Source organism: Tachysurus fulvidraco, chromosome 24, assembly GCF_022655615.1.
Source record: "Tachysurus fulvidraco isolate hzauxx_2018 chromosome 24, HZAU_PFXX_2.0, whole genome shotgun sequence".
Taxonomy (NCBI): domain Eukaryota; kingdom Metazoa; phylum Chordata; class Actinopteri; order Siluriformes; family Bagridae; genus Tachysurus; species Tachysurus fulvidraco.
In genome coordinates, this window is record NC_062541.1 from 3,381,447 (window position 1) to 3,407,935 (window position 26,489).

Genomic DNA, 26,489 nt, shown 5'->3' on the forward strand with positions numbered 1-26,489 from the left:
TAATTACACAGACATGCGCATTTATTCTCTCTCTCTCTCTCTCTCTCTCTCTCTCTCTCTCTCTCTCTCTCTCTCTCTCTCTGTCCCTCTCTCTCTATCTATCTATCTATCTATCTATCTATCTATCTATCTATCTATCTATCTATCTCTGTCTCTCTCTCTCCCTCCATCTCTCTCTCTCCCTCTCTCTCTCTGTCCCTCTCTCTCTATCTATCTATCTATCTATCTATCTATCTATCTATCTATCTATCTATCTATCTATCTATCTATCTATCTATCTATCAATCTATCTATCTATTTATTTCTCTCTCTCTGTCTCTCTCTCTCTCCCTCCATCTCTCTCTCTCTCTCTCTCTCTCTCTCTCTCTCTCTCTCTCTCTCTCTCTCTGAAGGCTGGATCCCGGTTGCATTGTGAAGATACTGTGCTGTATGGCTACATGTGCCGTTTTGGATCACACTCCGGTACTTAAAAGGGTCTAGTACGCGCGGTAACTATGGCAACCTGTGGAGGCGCACTACTTTGATAAGCATCCTTCCCTACTTCCCTCCTGCTAAAGAATGGATTTCTGTTGAGTGACACGAGAGAGAGAGAGAGAGAGAGAGAGAGAGAGAGAGAGAGAGAGAGAGAGAGAGAGAGAGAGAGAGAGAGAGAGAGAGAATGTGTTTATGCTTCAGGGTGGTAACCGGTTCAAGTAGTGATGCTCCAGCGAACAGCCATCACGCGTTTCACGCACTCGGTGTTTCCAGATTAGGGGATTCCCTTCTTGCCAAGGCAGGTTTATAGGCTTGCGTAGCTCAAACACACTTGGATACAGTTTGGACTGGTGTACAACGATTTTAGGGAGTAAAGGCAATCTGGCAACCCGTGTTTCGGTGGAAACTGAACGGTGCGCAGCAGAGACATGGACTCGGGAATGCAGCGTGACAACAAAAAAAGTGAACTGGTGAAGTGAGCTGGGCTGTGCTTGTGTAACTCTGGTCATCGCGGTGTGTGCGTGTGCAAGAGAGAGAGAGAGAGAGAGAGAGAGAGAGAGAGAGAGAGAGAGAGAGAGAGAGAGAGAGAGAGAGAGGCTCGGCGGTGCGCCATGGTGGAGCTGGAGAAGGAGGTGCTGCCGCTGCCGCCGCGCTACCGATTCAGAGACCTGTTGCTCGGAGACTGGCAGACTGACGACAGGTAGGAAACTTTACCACCACCAACACCAACACCACGAGTTAACAAGGGTCCTAGGGGGTAGAAGTGTGTGTGTGTGTTTGTGTGTGTGTGTGTGTGTGTGTGTGTGTGTGTGTGTGTGTGGGGAGGGGATGTCTACCAAACCTCCACAATCATCTCGAAAGAAGACTCTTCTGATATTATTATTATTATTATTATTATTATTATTATTATTATTATTATTATTATTATTATTATTATTATCGTCATCATCAAGTAAATAATGCATGACAATGGTTTTAGGAAGAGATTTCAGTTAGTGGTTTTAACCCTCTTAAAGCCCTGTTTATAGGTAAAACTATAAATCCCCACAGAACCTCTGAGGATCCAGGCACGAGGTAGATTTTACTGTATCCACTTGTACAAATTAAATGTGGAACCCTCAAATGTTTGTTTCCCAGGTAGAATTTGTAAATATTAAATGAAAGAACAGAGGTTTAAGGGTTCTTTAAAAAGTTTCGAGGTTATTGCATAATTCTTCTCAGATCAACGGCCATTCTATAGTAGGGTTGTGAACGGTTAACGGCTTGGCTGAGGGTCGAGTGAAACTATGCTCTAGATTTATCCTGTTTGAGGAAAAGGTTTTAATTAGGGGTTCTAAGTAGATCCATTTTAGGTCACGATACAACGGTACAAAGAACTCTGTTTATGTGTCTGTTGTAGGGTTCTAGGTGGTGATTTTAAGGGTTTTCACAAAAAAATAAACATTTCACGGCTCTAGATTTAACCTGTTTAAGAAAGATCCAAGTAAAGGTTTTAAGTAGAACCCTTACTTGTTCTCAGGTAGCCGAGAACCATAAATACCCCCAACAACCCCTGAGAAAAAATTTCACAGGAGCCCAAAATAAATAACTTCATAATGTGGTTGTGTTTGGAGTCGCTCTAGTCCACGGTTCTGTCTAGAAGCTTTAAGTGTTTAAGGGGTTATTCGTTTTCTAGAACCTTCTCTGTAGGGTTCTGTATAAATCCTTTAAGGGTTCCCCTCAATCAATGTCATAAAACATTTATTTGAATCATTCATTCATTCATTCATTCATTTTCTACCGCTTATCTGAACTTCTCGGGTCACAGGGAGCCTGTGCCTATCTCAGGCGTCATCGGGCATCGAGGCAGGATACACCCTGGACGGAGTGCCAACCCATCACAGGGCACACACACACTCTCATTCACACACACACACACACTACGGACAATTTTCCAGAGATGCCAATCAACCTACCATGCATGTCTTTGGACCGGGGGAGGAAACCGGAGTACCCGGAGGAAACCCCCGAGGCACAGGGAGAACATGCAAACTCCACACACACAAGGCGGAGGTGGGAATCGAACCCCCAACCCTGGAGGTGTGAGGCACACGTGCTAACCGCTAAGCCACCGTGCCCCCGAATTTGAATCAGATCTGAAATATTTTATTCAGTTTAATATGTATATTAATATTATAATTTGTTTTATATAATAACACACACACACACACACACACACACACACACACACACACACACACACACACACACACACTTTAATTACATTCCTTTTTGCCCTTGTACACATGATTAATTGATCACCTAGATGTACTCACAGGAACCTGAAGCTAGAAAAGTAAGGCATATTTAAACAGGAAGTGATGTCATCCCCCATATTTTTTTTTTCACTCTTAGTGGTGATAATGGGGTAATGAATCAAGCTGAGCCTGGAGGCTGGTGAACTAACTTTGTGTGTGTGTGTGTGTGTGTGTGTGTGTGTGTGTGTGTGTGTGTGTGATGAAATCTGTACATTAAGCACTTTCCATAAATCCAGGTGTACTTCCTGTTTGTGTCACGCAGCCGGTGCTTGCCGGTGTTCAGCTGGACACATGTTGAGTCTGATCTACATGATTATTCAGCACCATGACATCAACCTGACATTAGATCACTGATCTGAGGAAAGCTGAGTGTCCTTGTTGTTCTTCTTCCACAGTGCTGTATCGTTCTGAGAAGATAACTTCGTGCAGGAGATAAAAAACACGTCTGCTTGTTTGGTGACACAGTTGTGTTCATTTGTACTTTTCTGGGTTGCACATTGGTTCAGCAGGAAGCTCCTGGTTGCTGATCAGGTCTGTCAGGAGGTTTGCGGATTCTCCCTGGGGTTCTTCAGGGTTATGCGGTTTTCTCTCACCTCCCAAAGGAGATTTGTTGGCTCTTTATTGTCCCTGTGTTTGTCCGCATGATGTGATGGACCGGCATGTTGTCCAGGGATGTACAGTATTTCCCACTATTACACAGCGTTCCTGGGATAGACCACGTCTCAGCTCGGGACAGACGGTTTGGAGACGGATGCCAGTGCAGAGAAATGGTTTTGTTTGTGTCGAAAGGCTTCAGAAAATACAACGTTCCAAATTTCCAGTAAGGAGTCAAAACGTAGTGAGCAGCAATAGTGAGCTCTATATTTTCCGAGGTGCATTGTGGGACACGGCGAGAGAGAGAACCCTTAAAATGGCCGACTCCCTGATCGGTGCCCTGACTAGTGAACTAGGGAGCTGATTGAGACACAGACTAAAATATTAGTACTCATCGATACGGCTCAGGTTCTCTCGAGCTCTTTTTAAGACGGTCTGACACACACGGCGAGAGCATCGGTGGTCCGAAAGCAATGTCGATAGTTTATTATTAATTAAAGGAGACGTTTGTCATTTTCCGCTACGAAGTGAAATGAAATTGTGATTTAATTTTGTGTGGAAACTTCTTGTCATGGATGCAGTATTTTCCTGGCTGTGAGGGCTGAAAAGATCTGTATCGGAAAGTTCTTTACTACTTCAGACTCACGTTAGTTAAGCGTGTCGATTTTAAACTGCCTTCAACAAAGCGCTTTAGGATCGATTCGACCTCCGATCGAACTTCCGTCGGCCCGCGAACGCTGACTGGAAGCATACGAATGGCCGGGAGTGACCCGCAGACAAAGGAGCGTTTCTCTGAATAAGAAACTGTTGATCGCACATCTGGATTATCTTCCACACCTGACAGCGTCTTGCTAAAGATCTGGACTCGCTTTGCACGCGAAACACCTCGGTCCTGTGAAATGTCAGATCTGAGCTGTGATATTATTACTCATCTTATCTGTCAGATTAAGACGTACGACTCATTCTTGCACAGTGCACAGACGCCTCTTGTTGACCTTTTCAGATGTATTAAGGGTAGCAATTAATATCTGTGTGTGTGTGTGTGTGTGTGTGTGTGTGTGTGTGTGTGTGTGTGTGTGTGTGTGTGTGTGTGTGTGTGTGTGTGAGAGAGAGACACAGTGAGGGCACCATGCCAAGATGCCTGGTCTTCTGCTTGTCGTCTGAGTGAATCGGTGTCTAGAGCTGTGAGAAATCAGGATTTAAAGTCAGGGTTTGTGATATGACAGGATTGATGATAGGATATCGATATATTATGTTAAAGGTGGGGTCTCTGTTGTTTGAAAGCCATTGTTGATATTTGAAATCACCAAAACAAACACGCCCCTAACCCAAACGGGTCCCACCCCTGTATCGATAGCTCCGCCCACACGTACATACGTAACCCAGGCGACTAACAGAAAGAAACGTGTCTTTATCATAGCTGAAGGGAAGAACAATACGATTGTAGATAAACAAACAAGCAAAAATGCCACACAGGCATAATCATGTAAAGGACAAAGGCATATATTAGTTCTGTGTAACAAAGCAAAACCAACGTTACTCACCTATCGAGAAGGAAAAAAGCGCCTCGGCGTCTTAAGTAAAGTCGGCCACATATTCACAGGTCGGAGTTTCCCGAGTCGATAACTCCTGAGCTAAACGCTGTTACTACACAAAACGCGGTTGTAGCTGCCTCTCTACATTACTACGATAGAAAAGAGGTGTTATTTGTGTAGTAACAGCGTTTAGCTCAGGAGTTATTGACTCGGGAAACTCCAACCTGTGAATATGTGGCCAACTTCCTGCTCCTTCAGTTCTCTCCACGTGACGTTAGAGTATCGGTGCTTTCGTAACACTCAGAATCTCTGTGGTTTCTGACTGGAAAAAGTTGCTGATGTCTGATTATGGGACAAATGTTTTATTTCTTAAGAATGTAGAATTTGTGTATTTCATGCTGGTATTTTTCCCCTTACATTGTTAATTAACCTAAATTGTTTAACACCTGTAATGTGTTACATTTTTCTATTCTCTTTCTCAGTTTTCTTTGTCGTTCTTCTTCCCTTGATTCCTCCTCCTCTTTTACATCTTTGCTGATACGCCACCACTCCGCTGGGGCTAAAGCTAAATATCATATTGCATATTGTAAAAAGTCCATCAAATGCCATCGGTGCTTGTGATCTAATGCATTTCCTTCACCTGCGGTACAACAAAATGCTGTTATTTACATATCCTAGGTGTAGTGAGACGTGAGTCAGAGCACAGGGTCAGGCATTAATGGGTTTCTCTCAGTCCTGGGTTATGACCTAGCCTGCTTCTGGCGTATAAGTGGCCCTGTAGGATGGAGCTAAGGCAGAGATGCCGCGCATAATGCCGTCTCGGGAACGAGTGCTGTGTGTTCATCCCTGGGGAGAGAAACTCATAACATCAAGTACATCGAGTAGCTCTGTTTACGAAGCTGCCACCTCCCATGAAGAGAATAATGACAAAAACAATCCCACGTCTGTTTCGGTGCCTTTTTCTCGCCTTTTGTGAAGAATAGAGCGAGCGAGAGAGAGAGAGAGAGAGAGAGAGAGAGAGAAGCTGGATGTTTGCCATCTCGCTAATCGTGATGGACAGGTCCATTCAGGGACCAGAGTCCGGAGAAACTCATCCCACATGTTGCCCGTTTCTCAGCCATGTTATTCTCTAGTGAACGCTCGTTTCCTTCATCCCACGCACACACACACTCCACTGCTACATGCCCACACACACACACACACACACACACACACACACACACACACACACATGCACCTACGCATTCACACATGCACGGATTCAGCTTTCCTCTTCTGTTCCTTCACCATCGCCGGAGCCTGACCTTCATCCGTGAGCCGAAGTGGCCCACAGGCGGCAGCTCGACTCATTTAATCCCTGATCCCAAAAAACCCTTCATCATTGCGAGTAATGTTTTTTTTTGTCTTTGTGAGGACCTTCCAGTAAACAGCTGTAGCTGTGTGCATACCTAACCCTGACCTCAGCCTTCGCCTTAACATCGCTAAACAATAAAAAAAAGAATCATTTCGGATCTTAAAATTTTTTTTTCATTTCCTAGAAAATGACACTCCCTGTAAGGACCTAGGATGATTGTGAGGACACTTGACACTGTCCTATCATCGTGAGCACATTTGACACATCCTTATAAAGACTTTGGAAACTTTCATATCATTAGTGAGGACATTTGATATTGACACCTCCTTATTATTGTAAGGACATTTGGCGTTATGCAATCTTTGTGAAGACCTTTTGATTGTGAAGACTTTTGACCGGTTTAATTACGGTACGTCGGTGCGGTAAACATCGTTTTTATTCTGACATGTGGAGAAAGTGGGAAGTCCTCTGATTTGTAAAGTGGGACGTTCTGTAGCTAGCTTGTCTGGACATCGCACAAGCCAGGCACTAACCAATAAAACCATGGCAACTGAAGATACCAACGGCCTTCGGTGACCAGCACAGAAGGACTTCTGTAAAAAAATCAAACACAAATCAGTGTGAGTGCAGAACAAACCACAAAATGAAGCACTTTCATCTCAAGCACTTCCTCTCTCTGTTGAGCACTTCGCCAGCTGGTCCATTAGCTGGCCTGCGTTTGTGCGGCAGATGTTGGAGAACCTCTCGGTCCTCGGCGTCCACCAACCGCATGCAGAGATGGACTACACTGAAGTCATAAATGACTCTGATGTCTTGGGATGACGTGATTTGCCAAACGAGCTGCAGAGGGATTGTTTTTCTGCACTATTTGGTGTTAAGTTGATTAAACCTTTGGTGGTTTTTATTAGCAGTTTTTACAGGAATATTTGTTGTTGTGCAAATATGCATCCATCCATCCATCCATCCATTCATTCATTTTCTGTACCACTGAAGCTGGAGTGTATGCCAGGGGACTCGGGGCACAAGGCTGGAGACACCCTGGACAGGGTACCAACTCATCATAGTTCAGAATCATACACACAATCGGTTTACAACACGTCTTTGGACTGAAGAAGGAAACCTTGGTCCCCAGAGGAAACCGCTGAAGCACAGGGAGAACTCCAGAGGCGCAGCCGAGAATCGACCCCCTTTGGATTCTTTCATTTTAGCTCTCCGTCGCTCAGATGTTACACACTCAGATCTATGGGCCTTTTTACACCCGGTCACTGCGTGTGTTTTCTCTGATTCGATAGCTATCTGATCTGTTAAAACTGTCCCATTTACATCAGGCCACATGAACGCGTCTCGGCGAATCGGATATCGATCCGATCTTTCTACTCCCGCCCAAAATGCTGATATATTTTACCTCATTTCCGGGGTAATTGAAACAGAACACACTTTGGTGTTTGCGGTTGCTACAAAAAACAGCATTTACTGTTTGCTGCATTTTCGCTGACGGCAGCAGTGCATTTTAAGACACAACGAGACGCCTGGGTGAAAGATCGGAGCAGCGCTGGTGGGAAAACATACTTGTTTCTGACGCGATGCACGACTCGCGAGTCACCTGCGAGTGACGTACTTCCGTTTGGGAGGAATATAGCGCTGACGTGGCTTGAACAACCACATGCATTTACACCTGTCCAGTTTCATCTGAAACGCGTCCCAGACCTCCTCCTGAAGGGGTTTGTACCATCGGGTTTATATCCGTCTCCAAAACGTTTCGGAGGGCATTTAGACCTGGTCTTTTTACCGTCGGATAGATATCGGATCACAGAAAATGCAGGAAGTGACCAGGTGTAAGGTCATGGTGAGGTCACTGCTTACATCACATCAACAGCTTTAAAGACATTACAAGAATGACCTCTTTTTGCTCGAGCCGAATTTGGCCAAGTCGGATATGCGTACAAATCAGATTCGTTAAAAAAAAAACTTCTTTTATTTTCAAACCCCTGTATAATCCATTTGGAACCTCAGATAAGCAAACAGCTCCCTTCAGTGTCCGCTAATCTTTTCCAGGCTGTGTGAAAAGAGCTATGGCACTAAATCTCACTATAAAAAAGTCTATGAGTGACACGGGGGCTCAGCTTTAGGACTAACTTGGATTTTTCACCTCTCTTCGCTATCACTGCTGAATCACGAGCTCGTCAGGCGCATGAGAATATCGATCGATGTCTATTGGTCTCGGTGGACATCAGGCTTCTGGCTAACTGCTAACTGCAGGCTCTCTCTCTCTCTCTCTCTCTCTCTCTCTCTCTCTCTCTCTCTCGCTCTCATCATTCTGAGAAACCTGTTGCAGAAACATTGCTGGTGGGATTGTGGTCTCCTGGACAACACGCCATTCTCTGAGGTTGTGTTTGAACACAGTTCAGGATTATCGTACGAATGAAATCCTTTGGTCTTATTGACAGAAATGTTTTATTGACTGTCGCTAACCGAGACTCCGGCTACTCGATCATCCTTCTTGTTTCCATTTTGTCCTTCGTTTCTCTTTCTCTTCTCTTTCTCTCTCCTGTCCATTTTATCACAGTTGACCTACCGATAGAAAGCCTCGTTGGTCGTCTCTTAAATCACACCGTGTCGTCACCAGAGTAGAAGCACACATTGGACTCCCTGGGTTTCTCCTGGCTTTCTGTTTACTCCCAAAAAGCAAAAGCATGATACTCATTCCTCTCGGAGATAGAACTCTGGCATCGGCTGCATCGGAAAAGACGAAGATATTATACTCCGTTATTTTATTCATTCATTCATTCATTCGTTTTCTACCGCTTATCCGAACTTCTCGGGACACGGGGAGCCTGTGCCTATCTCAGGCGTCATCGGGCATCGAGGCAGGATACACCCTGGACGGAGTGCCAACCCATCACAGGGCACACACACAAACTCTCATTCACTCACACACACACACACACACACACACACTACGGACAATTTTCCAGAGATACCAATCAACCTACCATGCATGTCTTTGGACCGGGGGAGGAAACCGGAGTACCCGGAGGAAACCCCCGAGGCACGGGGAGAACATGCAAACTCCACACACACAAGGCGGAGGCAGGAATCGAACCCCCAACCCTGGAGGTGTGAGGCAAACGTGCTAACCACTAAGCCACCATGCCCCCCCACCGTGCCCCCCATCGTGCCCCCATTCCTCTCATCACTCATTATTTTATTATTATGTTTTTTTTTTATCATTTCACATTTCTGGGGGATGTCAGTATCAAACACGGTTTTCATCCAGTTTGATAAGGGTGTGCTCTTAATTAGCTGTATTTGTGATAAACCTTTAATCCTGCAGCGTATTTGTGAAATAGCAGTCGCTCTGCATTAATAAAGGTCTAGGAAATTAAAAAAGGGCTCCCTGACCTCTGCTTTTAATTAATAAGAGCAGCAGGTAACGAGCTTATTACAGTAACATCAGCGGAGCGCAGGCGGCTACGTGGGCCGAGGTTGAGGAACGGCGCGTATGGATGCTAACGGTGAGGCTAAACGGTGGGTGGGTGGGTTTGTATGAGAAATGGAAAGAATGCAAGCGCTCATGAAAGGAGTTCTCATTGTCGATCGCACAATGAACGTGTCGAGGTGTTGAAGGAGCGAGCAAGGAGCGGGCGCACAGCTGAGACAGTCACTCCTGTTGTTAAACGCTTGATGAATGTCTGTTCAAGGGAGTTTTTTTCTTGTTCTTGTTGGCGGTGTTTCTTTCTCACCCATCATGCACCACCGTGTCCAGGTGCTCTGGAATAAGACATTAGCGTAACGTACGTCGTTGATTATTTTCCTATAAATATCCATTCTGATTTGTTTTCTTCTTTTTACACTACAGACGTTTTCCTGCTGTTATCGACTTTCATTTATTTAAGATACGACAAGATTTTTTTCATTTATAGTTACGGTTAATGTTGTGGAACATTCCTCTCCTCACTTACATCACAGCAGATATAAACAGCATCACTTAGTTAATTGTTAATTATTTCATTAACGCAGCCTGTTGTGTCACAGAGAAACTGCAACGTGTAAACTCTTCGGTCCTAAGGAAAACTTATACAGCATTACTTCTGAATGTTATAAGTTCTAATTTACAGCACTCTCATAGCAATTGAAGTCCAAAGCCAGTAAACCAACTACAGTAATCTCCTGTACTCCAGGCTGTTCCTGTAAAGGCATCTGCAACATCAGCGAGTGGTTTCCGGAGCTGTGTCCATAATTGTGTACTGTGACAGTGCCTACTACATTCAATTCAGTACATACTGCATTCGATTCAGTACATTCTGCATTCAATTCGGTACATACTGCATTTGATTCAGTACATACTGCATTTGATTCAGTACATACTGCATTCAATTCGGTACATACTGCATTTGATTCAGTACATTCTGCATTCAATTCGGTACTTACTGCATTTGATTCAGTACATACTGCATTTGATTCAGTACATACTGCATTCAATTCAGTACATACTGCATTCGCTTCAGTACATACTGCATTTGATTCGGTACATTCTGCATTCAATTCAGTACATACTGCATTAGATTCAGTACATTCTGCCTTCAATTCGGTACATACTGCATTTGATTCAGTACATACTGCATTCAATTCAGTACATACTGCATTTGATTCAGTACATACTGCATTCGCTTCAGTACATACTGCATTTGATTCGGTACATTCTGCATTCAATTCAGTACATACTGCATTTGATTCAGTACATTCTGCATTCAATTCGGTACATACTGCATTTGATTCGGTACATTCTGCATTCAATTCGGTACTTACTGCATTTGATTCAGTACATACTGCATTTGATTCAGTACATACTGCATTCAATTCAGTACATACTGCATTCGCTTCAGTACATACTGCATTTGATTCGGTACATTCTGCATTCAATTCAGTACATACTACATTCAATTCAGTACATACTGCATTCAATTCGGTACATACTGCATTTGATTCAGTACATTCTGCATTCAATTCAGTACATACTACATTCAATTCAGTACATACTGCATTTGATTCAGTACATACTGCATTAGATTCATTATCTACTGCATTGTTTATTTCCCACTGCATGCAATTTAGTATATACTGTATTTGATTCATTACATACTGCATTCAATTCAGTACATACTGCATTTGATTCATTACATACTGCATTCAATTCAGTACATACTGCATTAGATTCATTATCTACTGCATTGTTTATTTCCCACTGCATGCAATTTAGTATATACTGTATTTGATTCATTACATACTGCGTTAAATTCAGTACATACTGCTTTCACCTCACAACTTACTGCATTAGAGTCAGTACCTATTGCATGATATTCAGTATTTTAGAAAATAAAATAAATAGTCCATGAAGCAAAAGCATGATACTCATTCCTCTCGGATATAGAACTCTGGCATCGGCTGCATCGGAAAAGACGAAGAAATTATACTCCGTTATTTTATTCATTCATTCATTCATTTTCTACCGCTTATCCGAACTTCTCAGGTCACGGGGAGCCTGTGCCTGTCTCACGCGTCATCGGGCATCAAGACAGGATACACCCTGGACAGAGTGTCAACCCATCACAGGGCACACACACACTCATTCACTCACACACTCACACACTACGGACAATTTTCCAGAGATGCCAATCAACCTACCATGCATGTCTTTGGACCGGGGGGAGGAAACCAGAGTACCCGGAGGAAACCCCCGAGGCACGGGGAGAACATGCAAACTGCACATACACAAGGCGGAGGCGGGAATCGAACCCCCAACCCTGGAGGTGTGAGGTGAACGTGCTAACCACTAAGCCACCGTGCCCCCATATTCCCATTTTTGCATGGAAAATTGTGTTTGTGTTTGATTCGACAATGGCGTTTTCTCATACCCATACTCACCCAGAATGGTCGGGTGATGTGAAGTGTGTGAGTGTGTGTTGCAGTGTTACACATCTCTCAGCTGTTATGTTCAGCTCTAGCACTTGTGCCTCTTTTCCACCGGAAAGAACCGGGTGCTGGTTCAGAGCTGGCGCTAGTGCTGGTTCAAAGTTGGTTCCACTGGTGAACCTTCTAAGAACCGGTTTGCCTTTCCACCGGCTAGAGAGCATCACAGCGCCGAGTGTGATGTCACTGTATACGTGTCACGTTTCCCAGCGACGTTAGCGCAGCAGCGACAAACACAAACACAACAACAATGGCGGATGTTGCTTTACTGTTAATGCTCATGGCTTTGTGAACCTACATCGGCATCCAAACGCGGTGAATAAAACGTGTACGTGCAGCTCCGTGTAATCTGTATAAACAGAGGTTGTAATCGATAAAGTACATAACGTTATTTTATCATTAACACAGAAAAAAGTTAGCCTTAGCATGTAGCTACCTACTATCATGTGTGCTGATAATGTATCATATCGCGGTAAAGTAAAAGTGTATTAAACATTAGTATATTTAAGGTACATTATCAAATGCGCTAACAGTAGCCCCGCCCACAGCTCCTGACGCAAGCGGTTCTTAAGTCTAGACAGCAACGTTTTGGTGCTACTTAAGAACCACTTTTCCTGGTTCAGAGCCGGTGCTTTGGCGGTCGAAACAGAAAGAACTGGTTCTAAATTAGGCTCCGAACCTGCACTCAAACTGCCTCGGTGGAAAAGGGGCATTGGATTTCCCCTGTTTTCAGATTGTATTACGTCAGGATGCAGGCGGAATTTCGTTTCGCTCGGCGCTCCAGCCTCAGAGCAACCTGCTGCTCTGTGCATCCTCGAAACACAAAAGCCATTGATACTTGATCAATTTCCCTTTTCACAAATGGCCTTTTAGTGGGGATTGGAAACGGGCTATATAATGACATTTTGTATTCATTGATTGAAATGTGGAGGCCACACAAACTGTGCTCAGTTTATAACACGAGAGAGAAAGGCACAGAGAGAGAGAGAGAGAGAGAGAGGACTCTGATTGATCAGAAGGAGTTGATTCATTTTCTCTACCAGCAGCACTGACAATAGCGCAGCTACATTTCGCAGGTTTATGTCAATTTAACGCATTAGTTCTGATACGTTATTATTTCCATGGTAACGCCGTGTTCACAGCATTAATTTCCATATAAATTCATTTATATTTTTTTTAATGAGACTTTTATTCACATTTATAGATGTCATCGATGTAGTCGGAAAAAAAAAATCATTGTGGTACAGTATAAGAAGCAGAAAACATAGCAGAAAAGAATCAGGTCCTTAAAAGTAACTCCGATTCATCACATCGAATCATTGTGGATTCATTTATTACAGCAGCACAACAATGAGCACTTTGTTTTAGTGGCTTAGTAACTAGCACGTTCGCCTCACACCTGAAGGGTCGGGGATTCGATGGGAGGTTTTTTCTATGATTCTCAGGGGAAAAGAGTTGCAGAGATTCGACCGTGTTGACATTTTGACATTTCCTCAGGTGAACTCTGCTTACATGGTTTATAAAGTCCTCCTACGCAGCCAATTTGATTTAATTAGACATTGTGCTGTTTAATATATTAGGCTAACATTATTAGCACAAAAGGTCATTCAACCGAATGGTCGATAGCTGCAATTAAGACGGTTTGTGAGATCGTGCTGTTAGGATTAGAGGGTTTTTTTGTTGATATGAAAGCACGGCGTGATTAAAGTATACGCACCGAATACGGTAACGTAATACGGTAACGTAAAGTGTAACGTGAAACATTTTGTGAGTGAAAGAAAAACAGCAGCAACAGTCTTTATTTCGGAGACATTTGTGGGTAACCGTGTTGTTTAACCGTTGACGTTTTGTCATAGTGGCAATGCTATGAATCATAAATTAATTAATTAGTTTGTTAACATTTTATTTGTCATAGGATTTTTTTTAGCATAGAAACCAGTTCATTCTTAGCTTAACTTTCCCTGATTTTTTTATAATAAATTATTTTTACTATCTTTAATTAACAATGAAATATAATTAATGTTGTGTAATGTTTGTGTGTCTGTATGTGTAGTGTCTCTGTGTTTGTTTGTGTATGTGTAGTGTTTGTGTGTGTGTGTAGTGTGTGTGTGAGTGTGTGTATGTATGTGTAGTGTGTGTATGTTTGTTTATATGTGTGTTTGTACATGTATTGTGTGTGTGTGTATGTATGTGTATTTTGTATCTGTGTAGTGTGTGTGTGTAGTGTGTTTATGTGTATGTATGTGTAGTGTATGTAGTGTGTGTATGTATGTATGTGTAGTGAGTGTGTGTATGTATGTATGTGTAGTGCGTGTATGTATTTGTAGTGTGAGTGTGTGTTTGTACATGTATTGTGTGTGTGTGTATGTATGTGTAGTGTGTGTGTGTTTGTGTGTTTGTACATGTATTGTGTGTGTGTACGTATGTGTAGTGTGTGTGTGTTTGTGAGTTTGTACATGTATTGTGTGTGTGTATGTGTAGTGTGTGTTTGTGTGTTTGTACATGTATTGTGTGTGTATTTATGTGTAGTGTGTGTGTGTTTGTGTGTTTGTACATGTATTGTGTGTGTGTGTATGTATGCGTATTTTGTATCTGTGTTGTGTGTGTAGTGTGTGTGTGTGTGTGTGTAGTGTATTTATGTGTGTGTTTGTGTGTTTGTACATGTATTGTGTGTGTGTGTGTATGTATGCGTATTTTGTATCTGTGTTGTGTGTGTAGTGTGTTTATGTGTATGTATGTGTAGTGTGTGTAGTGTATTTATGTGTGTGTTTGTGTGTTTGTACATGTATTGTGTGTGTATATATGTATGTGTAGTGTGTGTCTGAGAGTAGTGTGTGTAGTGTTTGTGAGTGTGAATGTGTGTGTGGTGTGTGCGTGTGTAGTGTGTGTAGTGTGTGTGTAGTGTGTGCGTGTGTAGTGTAGTAACTATACAGTATTTTCCGCACTATAAGGTGCACCTAAGAGCCTTAAATTTTCTCAAAAATTGGCCGTGCGCCTCTTGATTGACTGTCCGACCATTTCCCGCTGACACGGGGGCGCAATACATACACTACGTACGCTGGCAGTGATAAACCAATCAGAGGACATTACGTAATACGTACAGTACGTACGCTTACCTTCGCCATGCCTCCGGTAGGTACAGTATAACTACCGGTATGTTGCAAAACAACATTTGTTTCTTCCTAACCATTATGCGCTCCACAATCCAGTCCAGTAGGTGGCAGTAAATGTACCTAAAGTTGGTTTGTCATCCGCCAATAAAAATCAGAACATTTGTTTGTCTAAGGACCCTGAAAATAGCACCAGTGAAGAAACATGATTACGAGGCACAATTCAAACTACAAACTTCAGTTACGCAGTTGTAAATGAGAATAGAGCAGCAGCGAAAGAATTCAACATCAATAGTAGAATAAAGTTCAACTAAACTCACTCTTTTGCTTCCGTTACCTTTTTAGTAGACCGTATGTTTTAGCGTGCGCCTTATAATACGGTGCGCCTTATGTATGGGTTAAGTACAGACATAGACCCCGTAATTGAGACTGCGCCTTATAATCCGGTGCGCCTTATGGTGCGGAAAATACGGTAATTTTAAACTATCAATGCATTCGCTCTTGATTCCTTACTGTTTCTATAGTAACGGCTCATTCACAGTGACTCCCGTGCTGGGCTAACTATCTAAGGCTAACAATTAGTGGATTTACAAAATCAACTAAATATAAAAAAAAAAGAAGTGAGAGGCTTGTAACAGGAAGTAGCACGTCTCATGTACAATCCATTATTTTTTATGCAACTATTTATGGATAAAACGTATGGAGTGCCGCTTATTAGTAAAAAAAAAAACAGATTTGTTTCCAGTGGTAAAATACTATAAATAGATGTTATGAGCCTTTTTACACCCGGTCACTTCGTGTGTTGTCTCTGATCCGATAGCTATCTGATTTGTTAAAACTGTCCCATTTACATCAGGCCACATAAACGCGTCTCGGCGAATCGGATATCGATCCGATCTTTCTACTCCCGCCCAAAATGCTAATATATTTTACCTCATTTCCGGGGTAATTGAAACGGAACACGCTTTGGTGTATGCGGTTTTCAGAATGCGGTCAAAAAGAAGACGAAAAAACTCGTTATGACGGTTATGCTACAAAAAACAACATTTACTGTTTGCTGCATTTTCGCTGGCGGCAGCAGCGCGTTTTAAGACCCAAAGAGACGCCTGGGTGAAAGATCACCTGCGAGTGACGTACTTCCGTTTGGGAGGACTATAGCGCTGAGGTATGTGGCTTGAACAATCACATGCATTTACACCTGTCCAGTTACATCTGAAACGCGTCCCAGACCACCTCCTGAAGGGGTTTGTGTTCCGTCTCCAAAATGTTTCGGAGGGCATTTAGACCTGGTCTTTTTACCGTCGGATAGCTATCTGATCACAGAAAACGCAGGAAGTGACCAGGTGTAAAAAAAACCCTATAACACGTTTATACTTTTTATTCAGACGAATCATAGAGAAACGTTCCGGTCTGATATGAAATAGGGGAATTTTTATTACCAATTAAACCCTAATGGAAACGGATATAAAGACTGTAGTAGTAGGATAACGATGGCATTAAGCACCGTGACTTAACCGTAAAACCGTAAATCCATGACACCGAAACAAAGGAGGAAGCAGAGGTTTCCTGCGAGGGCGAAGCTTTTGAATCATAAACACTAAAAGCATGGCGTCGACCCCAGGTACTTGTTATTTTCTGCCACCCAATTAACCTACTGCGTAATTTATTTGACATTTTTTTGGAAGGCGTGAAGAAATCAGACTACGAGTAGAGAGCGATGGTGGGGAACATCAGCAGTAGACGGAGAGAGAGACTCGCTCGCAGCTGGGTTTAATCTCACCTCGGTTACGGCCGTGGGGTTCGAGTAAAAGGCCACTGGGTGCATTTACTTACCGCGCCTCCGGTTAAATGATGCCTTTCTTTTCATCATGCTGGAATGAATGAGGGGGTGGAAGAGGACCGGGACTAACACCGTTATCAGTCATGCTCTACAACCCCAGAGAGAGAGAGAGAGAGAGAGAGAGAGAGAGAGAGAGAGAGAGAGAGAGAGAGAGAGAGAGAGAGAGAGAGAGAGAGAGAGAGAGAGAGAGATGCCTGGATACATGAGGACACTCGAGTACAGTTATTCATTGCACTCCTTTGTACAGAACAGAAGAAACATAGAAAAAAAATGTGATATTATTATTAGGCTTATATTTTAATTTATGGAACTTATCTCTTAATCGTTTTTTTCATTACTAGAAAAGTAAACATTGGGAATAAATACAATATTTCAGGACCGGAATTTTTCCTGTTCACGTTTGTCCGTTACCGGAAAAAAATTTTTTTTCAGGAATGAATTAGAATTTGTTTTAAATAAAAGGTTTAAATTAATAAAAGATTTGTGTAATAAAATATTTAGGTTGTATTTTTAGAGAAATGGGTAAACAAGTGAATGAATGAATGAATGAATGAATGAATAAATGAATGAATGAATGTGTAAAAGAAAGGATGGGTGAAAAAAGCGAATGAGAGATGTGTACGGAAGAACGAATGACAACAAAAGAAAGCATGAATAAAATAAAAGAACGAATGAATAAAAAATGGATGAAAAGAAAGAAAGAACAGATAAATGATAGACAGATGATTGACAGTAAGCACAAAGAGTCATAATGTTGCACCTTTAGTACCTTTAGTACTGTTTATTTCCCTTCCTCCTGAGAGACTAGTGTTGTTCTGTACATCTACAACACATCCAGCCTTTTCTCATCCTGCAGCTGAGAGATGGAGGGAGGAACAGTAAAGTGGCTCCAGCAGTGAAAGGAGTGATTGTGTAGTTCCAGGCCACAGAAGGAGTGTGTTAAAGGAGTGTATTCTTCAGCTGAAACAATGGTCGTCCCCTTGTGCTGTCCGCGTCTCCTTCCTCACCCGTGTGGTGTTTGTGGGTCGGGTCACGACGCCCCCGAGCTCTTAAAGCCTTTCATAAAAGTCTTCTTCAGTCCAAGAACATCTTTATTTTTCACCAGCTGTGTGGATGTTTACTCTCAGGATCTATCTAAAATTAGTGTGTGTGTTTGTGTGTGTGTAGTGTGTCCCTGTTTATATGTGTGTGTGGATGTGTAATGTTTGTGTGTCTGTATGTGCAGTGTCTCTGTGTTTGTTTGTGTATGTGTAGTGTTTGTGTGTGTGTAGTGTGTGTGTGAGTGTGTGTATGTATGTGTAGTGTGTGTTTGTTTATGTGTGTGTTTGTGTGTTTGTACATGTATTGTGTGTGTGTGTATGTATGTGTATTTTGTATCTGTGTAGTGTGTGTGTAGTGTGTTTATGTGTATGTGTATGTAGTGTGTTTATGTGTATGTGTGTGTAGTGTGTTTATGTGTATGTGTAGTGTGTATGTGTGTGTGTGTGTGTGTGTGTGTGTGTGTGTGTGTGTGTGTGTATGTATGAATAGTGCGTGTATGTATTTGTAGTGTGTGTATGTTTGTTTGTGTGTGTCTGTTTGTACATGTATTGTGTGTGTGTGTGTGTGTGTGTGTGTGTGTGTGTGTGTGTGTGTGTATGTTTGTACATGTATTGTGTGTGTGTGTGTGTATGTTTGTACATGTATTGTGTGTGTGTATGTATGTGTAGTGTATGTGTGGTGTGTGTGTTTGTACATGTATTGTGTGTGTGTGTGTATGTATGTGTAGTGTGTGTGTGTTTGTGTGTTTGTATGTGTAGTTTGTGTGTTTGTACATGTATTGTGTGTGTGTGTATGTATGTGTAGTGTGTGTGTGTGTTTGTGTGTTTGTACATGTATTGTGTGTGTGTATGTGTAGTGTGTGTGTTTGTGTGTTTGTACATGTATTGTGTGTGTGTTTGTGTGTTTGTACATGTATTGTGTGTATGTATGTGTAGTGTGTTTGTTTGTGTGTTTGTACATGTATTGTGTGTGTGTGTATGTATGTGTGGTGTATGTGTAGTGTGTGTGTTTGTGTGTTTGTACATGTATTGTGTGTGTGTATGTATGTGTAGTGTATGTGTAGTGTGTGTGTTTGTACATGTATTGTGTGTGTGTGTGTGTATGTATGTGTAGTGTGTGTGTGTTTGTGTGTTTGTATGTGTAGTTTGTGTGTTTGTACATGTATTGTGTGTGTGTGTATGTATGTGTAGTGTGTGTGTGTTTGTACATGTATTGTGTGTGTGTATGTATGTGTATTTTGTATCTGTGTTGTGAGTGTGTGTGCAGTGTGTGTGTGTGTGTAGTGTTTGTGAGTGTGAATGTGTGTGTGGTGTGTGCGTGTGTAGTGTGTGTGTGTGTGTGTGTGTGTGTGTGTGTGTGTGTGTGTAGTGTGTGTAGTGTAGTGTAGTGTACTGGGATGTGGTAGCTCAGTGGTTAAGGTGTTGGGCTACTGATCAGAAGGTCATGGGTTCGAACCCCAGGTCCACCAAGCTTCCACTGCTGGGCCCCTGAGCAAGGCCCTTAATTCAGTTGTAAGTCACTCTGGATAAGGGTGTCTGCTAAATGCCGTAAGTGTGAGTGTGTGTGTGGATTAGGGAGAATAGCTGAGTCTTTCTGTAGCAGTTCAGCTTCATGTCATAATTTACACAGTTTTCCAACAGCGTTCCTTTAATTGAAATCTAAACAAGGCCAAATGCTTCACATGAGAAATAAATCAATTCCTTGAAGAAATACATTTTTAATAATAACTTGAAAGATGAAGTAATGAAATGCATAAAAACAACAAACAAACGCGTCACTTTACATGTGTAGGGTGAAGCAGAAGGTTTTCAGTATCTGATCACTACACAACATGTAACACATTAACCTTATATTCAGGACACGTTCTATAAAGAGTGCGATGCAGCGGCGCTTTAGTACTTTAGCCCAGTGGTCCCCAAATTTTTCACCGCGGACCGGTCATTCATTCATTCATTCTCTACCGCTTTATCCGAACTTCTCGGGTCACGGGGAGCCTGTGCCTATCTCAGGCGTCATCGGGCATCGAGGCAGGATACACCCTGGACGGAGTGCCAACCCATCACAGGGCACACACACACTCTCATTCACTCACGCATTCACACACTACAGACAATTTTCCAGAGATGCCAATTAACCTACCATGCATGTCTTTGGACCGGGGGGAGGAAACCGGAGTACCCGGAGGAAACCCCCAAGGCACGGGGAGAACATGCAAACTCCGCACACACAAGGCGGAGGCGGGAATCGAACCCCGACCCTGGAGGTGTGAGGCGAACATGCTACCCACTAAGCCACCGTGCCCCGCGGACCGGTCAATGTTTGATAATTTTACCGCGTCCCGCTGGGGGTGGGGGGGTGTCGGCTATACAATTAAATTAAAATGATTAATTTAAATTTAATTGTATTTAAACATGCCTTTTTAACTCACTACAACACTAATCAATGAGAACCCTGAGCTTGTTTCTTTACAACGAGACGGTTCCATCTGGGGTAACAGGAGACAATGACACCCGAAGTGTGTCGCTTATGTCCAGGTTATTCTGTTGTTTTGTTTCGGTTGCCATCACTGCAGAAATCCCCGCTTCACACAGATAGCATGTCAGAAATGGCGATAGGGATGTAAGCGCTGTGGTGACAATCTCAGGGTATTCCGCCATGACTTTAATCCAGAACACCGGCAGAGTTTCTAACTTTCTAACGACGTCTGTTTCGTGCTCATTTTTGCTAATCTGTGGGTTAAATTTGAGCAAACACAATATACACGTACACCAAGCACTGTTAAACATGACAAAGTACCGGTGAACATAGAGAAGAGCGATACACACCTTCTCTCTCCACCAAAGCTACAACACCACTGCCGCTCGCAGCCGCTCAGCTCCAGACGTCACCTAAACCCGGCCCGATATCATGATATTTTGCGCATGCGCGGTATCGGTGCGGCTTTAGGTGACGTCTCTCAGCTCCCGGTTAACCTCTCGTCCATGGAAAGTCGCACAAACCCGAGAGAAATACACCACAGTAAATACAATGGAAATAATTTAATGTTCCTTGAGCGGCCCGGTACCATTTGGTCCACGGACCGGTACCGGTCCGCGGCCCGGGGGTTGGGGACCACTGCTTTAGCCGACATCACCACTCTCTTCACCTTGTATCTCGCTATCTTGCAGAGTGTCTCAGATTTGTAGAGCCAGCAAAAGTTACAGGTTATGAACAAGGCTGTAAACAGAAACGCAACAAACACACAACACACAACATTCGACAGAAACATGACACAAAAATCAGAACTTGAACTGTGGAGTAACTCATGGGTAACGTAGTCAAGATCCGGATCGATGGCATAACCGCGACACTGAGCCGAGATTCATAGAGCCGCGTTGCATTCTGGGACTTTGAGTCATCGAGTCACTGCTTCTCTGTTGGACTTGTTGAGAAATAGGTTAAACATTTATAAGATTTCACTCTTTCTGCTTAAAAAATCAACGACGATTCAAGACCCCAATCTTCACAATGCATGTAAAATAGTGTGTCTAAATTACAGTGACACTAATGGCGTTGTTTGGGATGCAGCCGGAGATTCCCATCCTCACGATTACTCAGTATTACAGGAAGGAGAATAAAAGAAGTTTATTGTGCACATCATTGTGACTGTGTCAGATGAAAGAACATTAGCGCTTAGCAACAGCTCGTCCTTCAGAACAGGTTCGATTATCAGCGCTCTCTCAGACTGTCTAATCCGGCGCGTATCCGATCGCACGGCGGAACTACGGATAAAAATTAGACCTGCCATTAGCTTCCAACACCTCAAGTCATTAAGATCAAATGGCTGAAGATGCAAATTGTGCAATGAACTGAATTAGTTATATTTTATTCATGAACCCAAATTACAGAACAAATAAAAAACAGAAAAAAATCATTTCTCTGCTCTCTTCCTGTGGTGTAATAAATCTGTGAATATGAAAATGTGTGTGTGTGTGTGTGTGTGTGTGTGTGTGTGTGTGTGTGTGTGTGTGTGTGTGTGTGTGTGTGTGTGTGTGTGTGTGTGTATAGTATTTGATGTGTGTGTAGTGTGTGTGTAAATATGTGTAGTGTTTGTGTGTGTTTGTTTGTTTGTGTGTATGTGTAGTGTTTGTGTGTGTGTATATATGTGTGTTTGTGTATGAGAGTATGTGCAGTTTGTGTGTGTGTATATATGTGTGTTTGTGTATGAGAGTATGTGCAGTGTTTGTGTGTGTGTATATATGTGTGTTTGTGTGTGTGTGTATGTGTGTGTGAGAGTGTATGTGCAGTGTTTGTGTGTGTGTGTTTGTGTGTGTGTGTGTGTATATATGTGTGTTTGTGTGTGAGTGTATTTGTGTGAGTGTGTGTGTGAGTGTATATGCGTGTGTGTGTGTGTGTGTATTGTATGTGTGTGTGTGTGTGTGTGTGTGTGTGAGAGTGTATGTGCAGTGTATGTGTGTATGTGTGTGTGTGTGTGTGTGTGTGAGAGTGTATGTGCAGTGTATGTGTGTATGTGTGTGTGTGTGTGTGTGTGTGTGTGTGTGTGTGTGTGTGTGTGTGTGTGAGAGTGTATGTGCAGTGTATGTGTGTATGTGTGTGTGTGTGAGAGAGAGTGTATGCGCAGTGTGTGTGTGTGTTTGTGTGTGTGTATATATTAGGTAATATTTGGTCATATAATCAATATTAAATATTTAATTGATGTAAATTTCTCTCTCTCTAGCTTGCATGTCTTTATTATTTATACCTTTTTTCTGTTGTACTGCAGCGGTGCATCGTGGGTCGTGGGTCGATTTCACAGCCCAGGCGTTTGTGCTCGATGATGTGTAATGGGGTTTGTGAGAGCGGCGCTCATTTAAAGAATAACAGTGCACTTAAAAGCTGAGAATAACTTTCGCATCAGTAAGTGACACCTAAATGCAGCCTCTCGCTCTTCTCTGCTCGAGCGTTTCATCACATCTGTACCAGGGGTCTGTAAAAGAGCTCTTCACTCACTGGACACTTTCTCAATCAGACCCTGAATTAAATAAGATGATTTAAAGAGAGTCGAATGCAGAAGAAATCCCCTGCATTTAAGGGAGAATATCTAATTATATACACAGAAGGATGTTTAATTAATTTTAGGCTCCATTACACTTTAGAGCTATATTTTTTTTCACAAAAGAAGATTTATTTATTTATCTATTTATTTATTTATTTATTTATTTATTTATTTATTTATAAAATGGGTATTTATTTTAGCTCTGGTTTGACTCTCCATGACAGCATGTTTTCTGTTTCTTGTTTTTTTTGTTTGTTTGTTTGTTTGTTTTGTTTTGTTTCTTTAATGTCCTTCTTTTTTCTTACTGGTTTTAATTTATTTAAATTTTTTTTACAGCTAATATTTTTGTATTTATTTATTTTATTATTTATATAACTAAAAATAAATCACGAATTCCAAATATATAAATCATTTATATAAATAAATAGACGAAAATAATATAAATAATAAGAATAAAAGCGGACCCAAACGCAGGATGGCAAAAATAACGAAAAAACATGAAACATAACGCAGACGAGACCAGACAAAGACAACAGTCGATTCCACGCCGCACAAGGCAACACGGCACAGTTAAATACAAAAAGACAATGAGACACGATTAGGAACAGGTGTGAAGACAGGGAGGGGCAGACGAAGGCGGGGCAGACACGTGACGAGGGACGTAAACAAAAGGCACATGGCCAACAGTCCAGGCTGAGTCCTGACAATATAATATAATATATATTTTTAAGTTGAGTCTCTCTTACACGCTTTACGTGTTTTAAATTATTCGTGTGTTTTTTATTATTATTTATTTATTATCATGTAGAGAATCCATACTGACACTAGTGTCTCAAAAAAACATTATTTTTAAATTATAGATATTTAGACTCAAGATACTTAGCAAAATATATTGCAAATTCTTTCAACACTCCGAATGCTTCTTCACCAATTCACCCTGGTCATTTGTATAGAAATAAACAGGAACAGCTTTGTTTATGATCGTTATTTAGTTTCGAATGCGATCTAATTATAAATTGAATTTATAACAGTGGTATAAATGTTATCCACGATTGTCCCATCAGAGCGCGTGTGCAGAAGATCATCGGGTGTCCGTCTGTGCACTCGTTCTCATTTCCTTTCCCAGTTAACTATTTTAACGAGATGCTAACGTATCTTTTTTTTGCCCAGAATTAAAGCGTCAGTCGTAACATTGTTCCACAGCTCAGTTTATCGTGCTCGGGTTCTCTGCGCTCGTCGAACCTTGAAGTGGAAAAGCTGTTTGTGGAGAGGAGAAATGGCCCTCTAAAGGGTTTCCCTCCGACGAGCGGAGAGGGTGGAAGGGCTCTCGATGGGGACTTTGGCGGAGAGATAGAGAGAGATAGAGAAATAGAGAGAGAGAGAGAGGAATGGTGCTGTGTGTACGGTATATTTCATGTGGTGCTTCACCAACATGCAAGAAAGTTTTTTCTCTTTCCTCTCGGTGAGATATTTATATTCAGCACGTATGCATGTTCTCTACAGTGTCTGAAACTTTAGCAGACTTCATTCCCAAAACACAACCTTTAAATAGTAGGACACTGTGGTCAATACACCAATATCCCAAAAGCAGGCTTCGGTTCCAGCCAGTTACAGTATATGAGGGTGGGCTGGTAGAAATAAATCAGTGGTAGTGGAGGATCGGCGCTTGTGGAGGTTTAACTGGAACTAGCTGTACTGCATCATCTGATGTGTAACAGAGACACAGGGGGCGCTAGTGTTGCTTTATGGGGTTAAAAACTCTACATCGCACAACACATCACAACACGTCCATGAACCTTACACCGATACAACATTTAACTGACTGTATATTACAATCACACCCCCAGTGTCACCCATATGAGGATGGGTTCCTCCCCCTCGAGTCCGGTTCCTCTCAAGGTTTCTTCCTTTACCAATTTAAGGGAGTTTTTCCTTGCCACTGCTGCCTGAGTCACCTCAGACTTGCTCATAGGGGGATAAATACATACACATTGTGAACTATATACAACTAATAATAATCTAGAATTTTTATTCTGTCAATTCTTTTACTTTTATTATTCGTTATTTCCTTTATCATTAATTATGTTTACCTTCTGCTCTATGTTTATGTTCTGTAAAGCTGCTTTGAGACAATGTCTATTGTAAAAAAGCGCTATACAAATAAACTTGAATTGAATTGAATTGAATCGAATTGAATCAGGTTGTAACGACCTCATCTAGAGGCTTGAAGGGTGTTTTTCAGCCTGCATTAACTTCTTTTTCCTAGAAAAAATAAAAGTTGACAGTGCTGGTCGTCAAAGACGTGCGATCAAGCGTTATAAATATTTAAATGCAGCTCAAGGTGCGTTTCAATTCTACACACTGTCAGAGTGTGTGTGTGTGTGTGTGTGTGTGTGTGTGTGTGTGTGTGTGTGTGTGTGTGTGTGTGAGATGTATCAGCGACGGTTATTTGGAAAACTCCTTGTTAATGTTCATATTCACAGCATTTAACAGACACCCTTATCCAGAGCGACTTACATTTTATCTCATTTTTATAAAACTGGTTAACTGAGGGTTAAGGGCCTTGCTCAGGGGCCCAGCAGTGGCAGCTTGGTGGACGTAAGAATCGAACTCACAACCTTCCGATTGGTAGCCCAACACCTTAAACACTAGGCTACCACAACCACATCTCGCTTGAATGTGTTCTCAAAAAGTAGACAAAAAGTTTTTCTGCATGAGAAATACGACGTGTGGCGGGAGAACGTGAGAAAAGACCAAAATGCGTGACTGTCACTCTCGATGCGTGACACTTCACAGCCCTGCATGACATCAAAACTTTAACTTGTCACCTGCGTCAAACTAAAAATGCGTCTGCTTCTGTGCGTCGGATTTTGCAAGTCGGCGGTTATGACGCATATTTTGAGCGAAAAAAAAATTAAACACGGTTTATTTTAATGTTACAAAAGCATCATGATCTTAGAATTTAGAATGACATTTAAAAAAAAACTAACTAACTAAAGTAAAATAAATTTAAATTAAAAATGTATTTTCCAAATCTACAGGGAGCCGCAGCAGAGGGATGAAAGAGCCGTTTGCGGCTCCAGAGCCGCGGGTTGCCGACCCCTGGCTTTAAGCGACCACTTTGAGTGTTATATGTTTACTGCTGCTTCATCGGTATTTAAACTGGTATTTATGTTCTGTCTTTACTCACACCTTCTCAGGAGCCAACATGTTGTTGAGGTATAATTCAAACACACGTA

General features: G+C 42.1%; 1 protein-coding gene across 4 annotated transcripts in view; it reads left to right on the plus strand.

Annotated features, from left to right (window-relative positions):
• The first annotated feature begins 397 nt into the window (after window positions 1-397).
• The window catches only part of LOC113661975 (potassium channel subfamily T member 2), a 105,542-nt gene continuing 79,450 nt past the window's right edge, over window positions 398-26,489 (plus strand). For all 4 annotated transcript variants that reach the window (XM_047808232.1, XM_047808233.1, XM_027176547.2 and 1 more), the window contains exon 1: window positions 398-1,174. In XM_047808232.1, coding sequence (XP_047664188.1) covers window positions 1,086-1,174 — 89 coding nt within the window. In that variant the 5' untranslated portion in view covers window positions 398-1,085. The remainder of the gene's footprint in view (window positions 1,175-26,489) is intronic.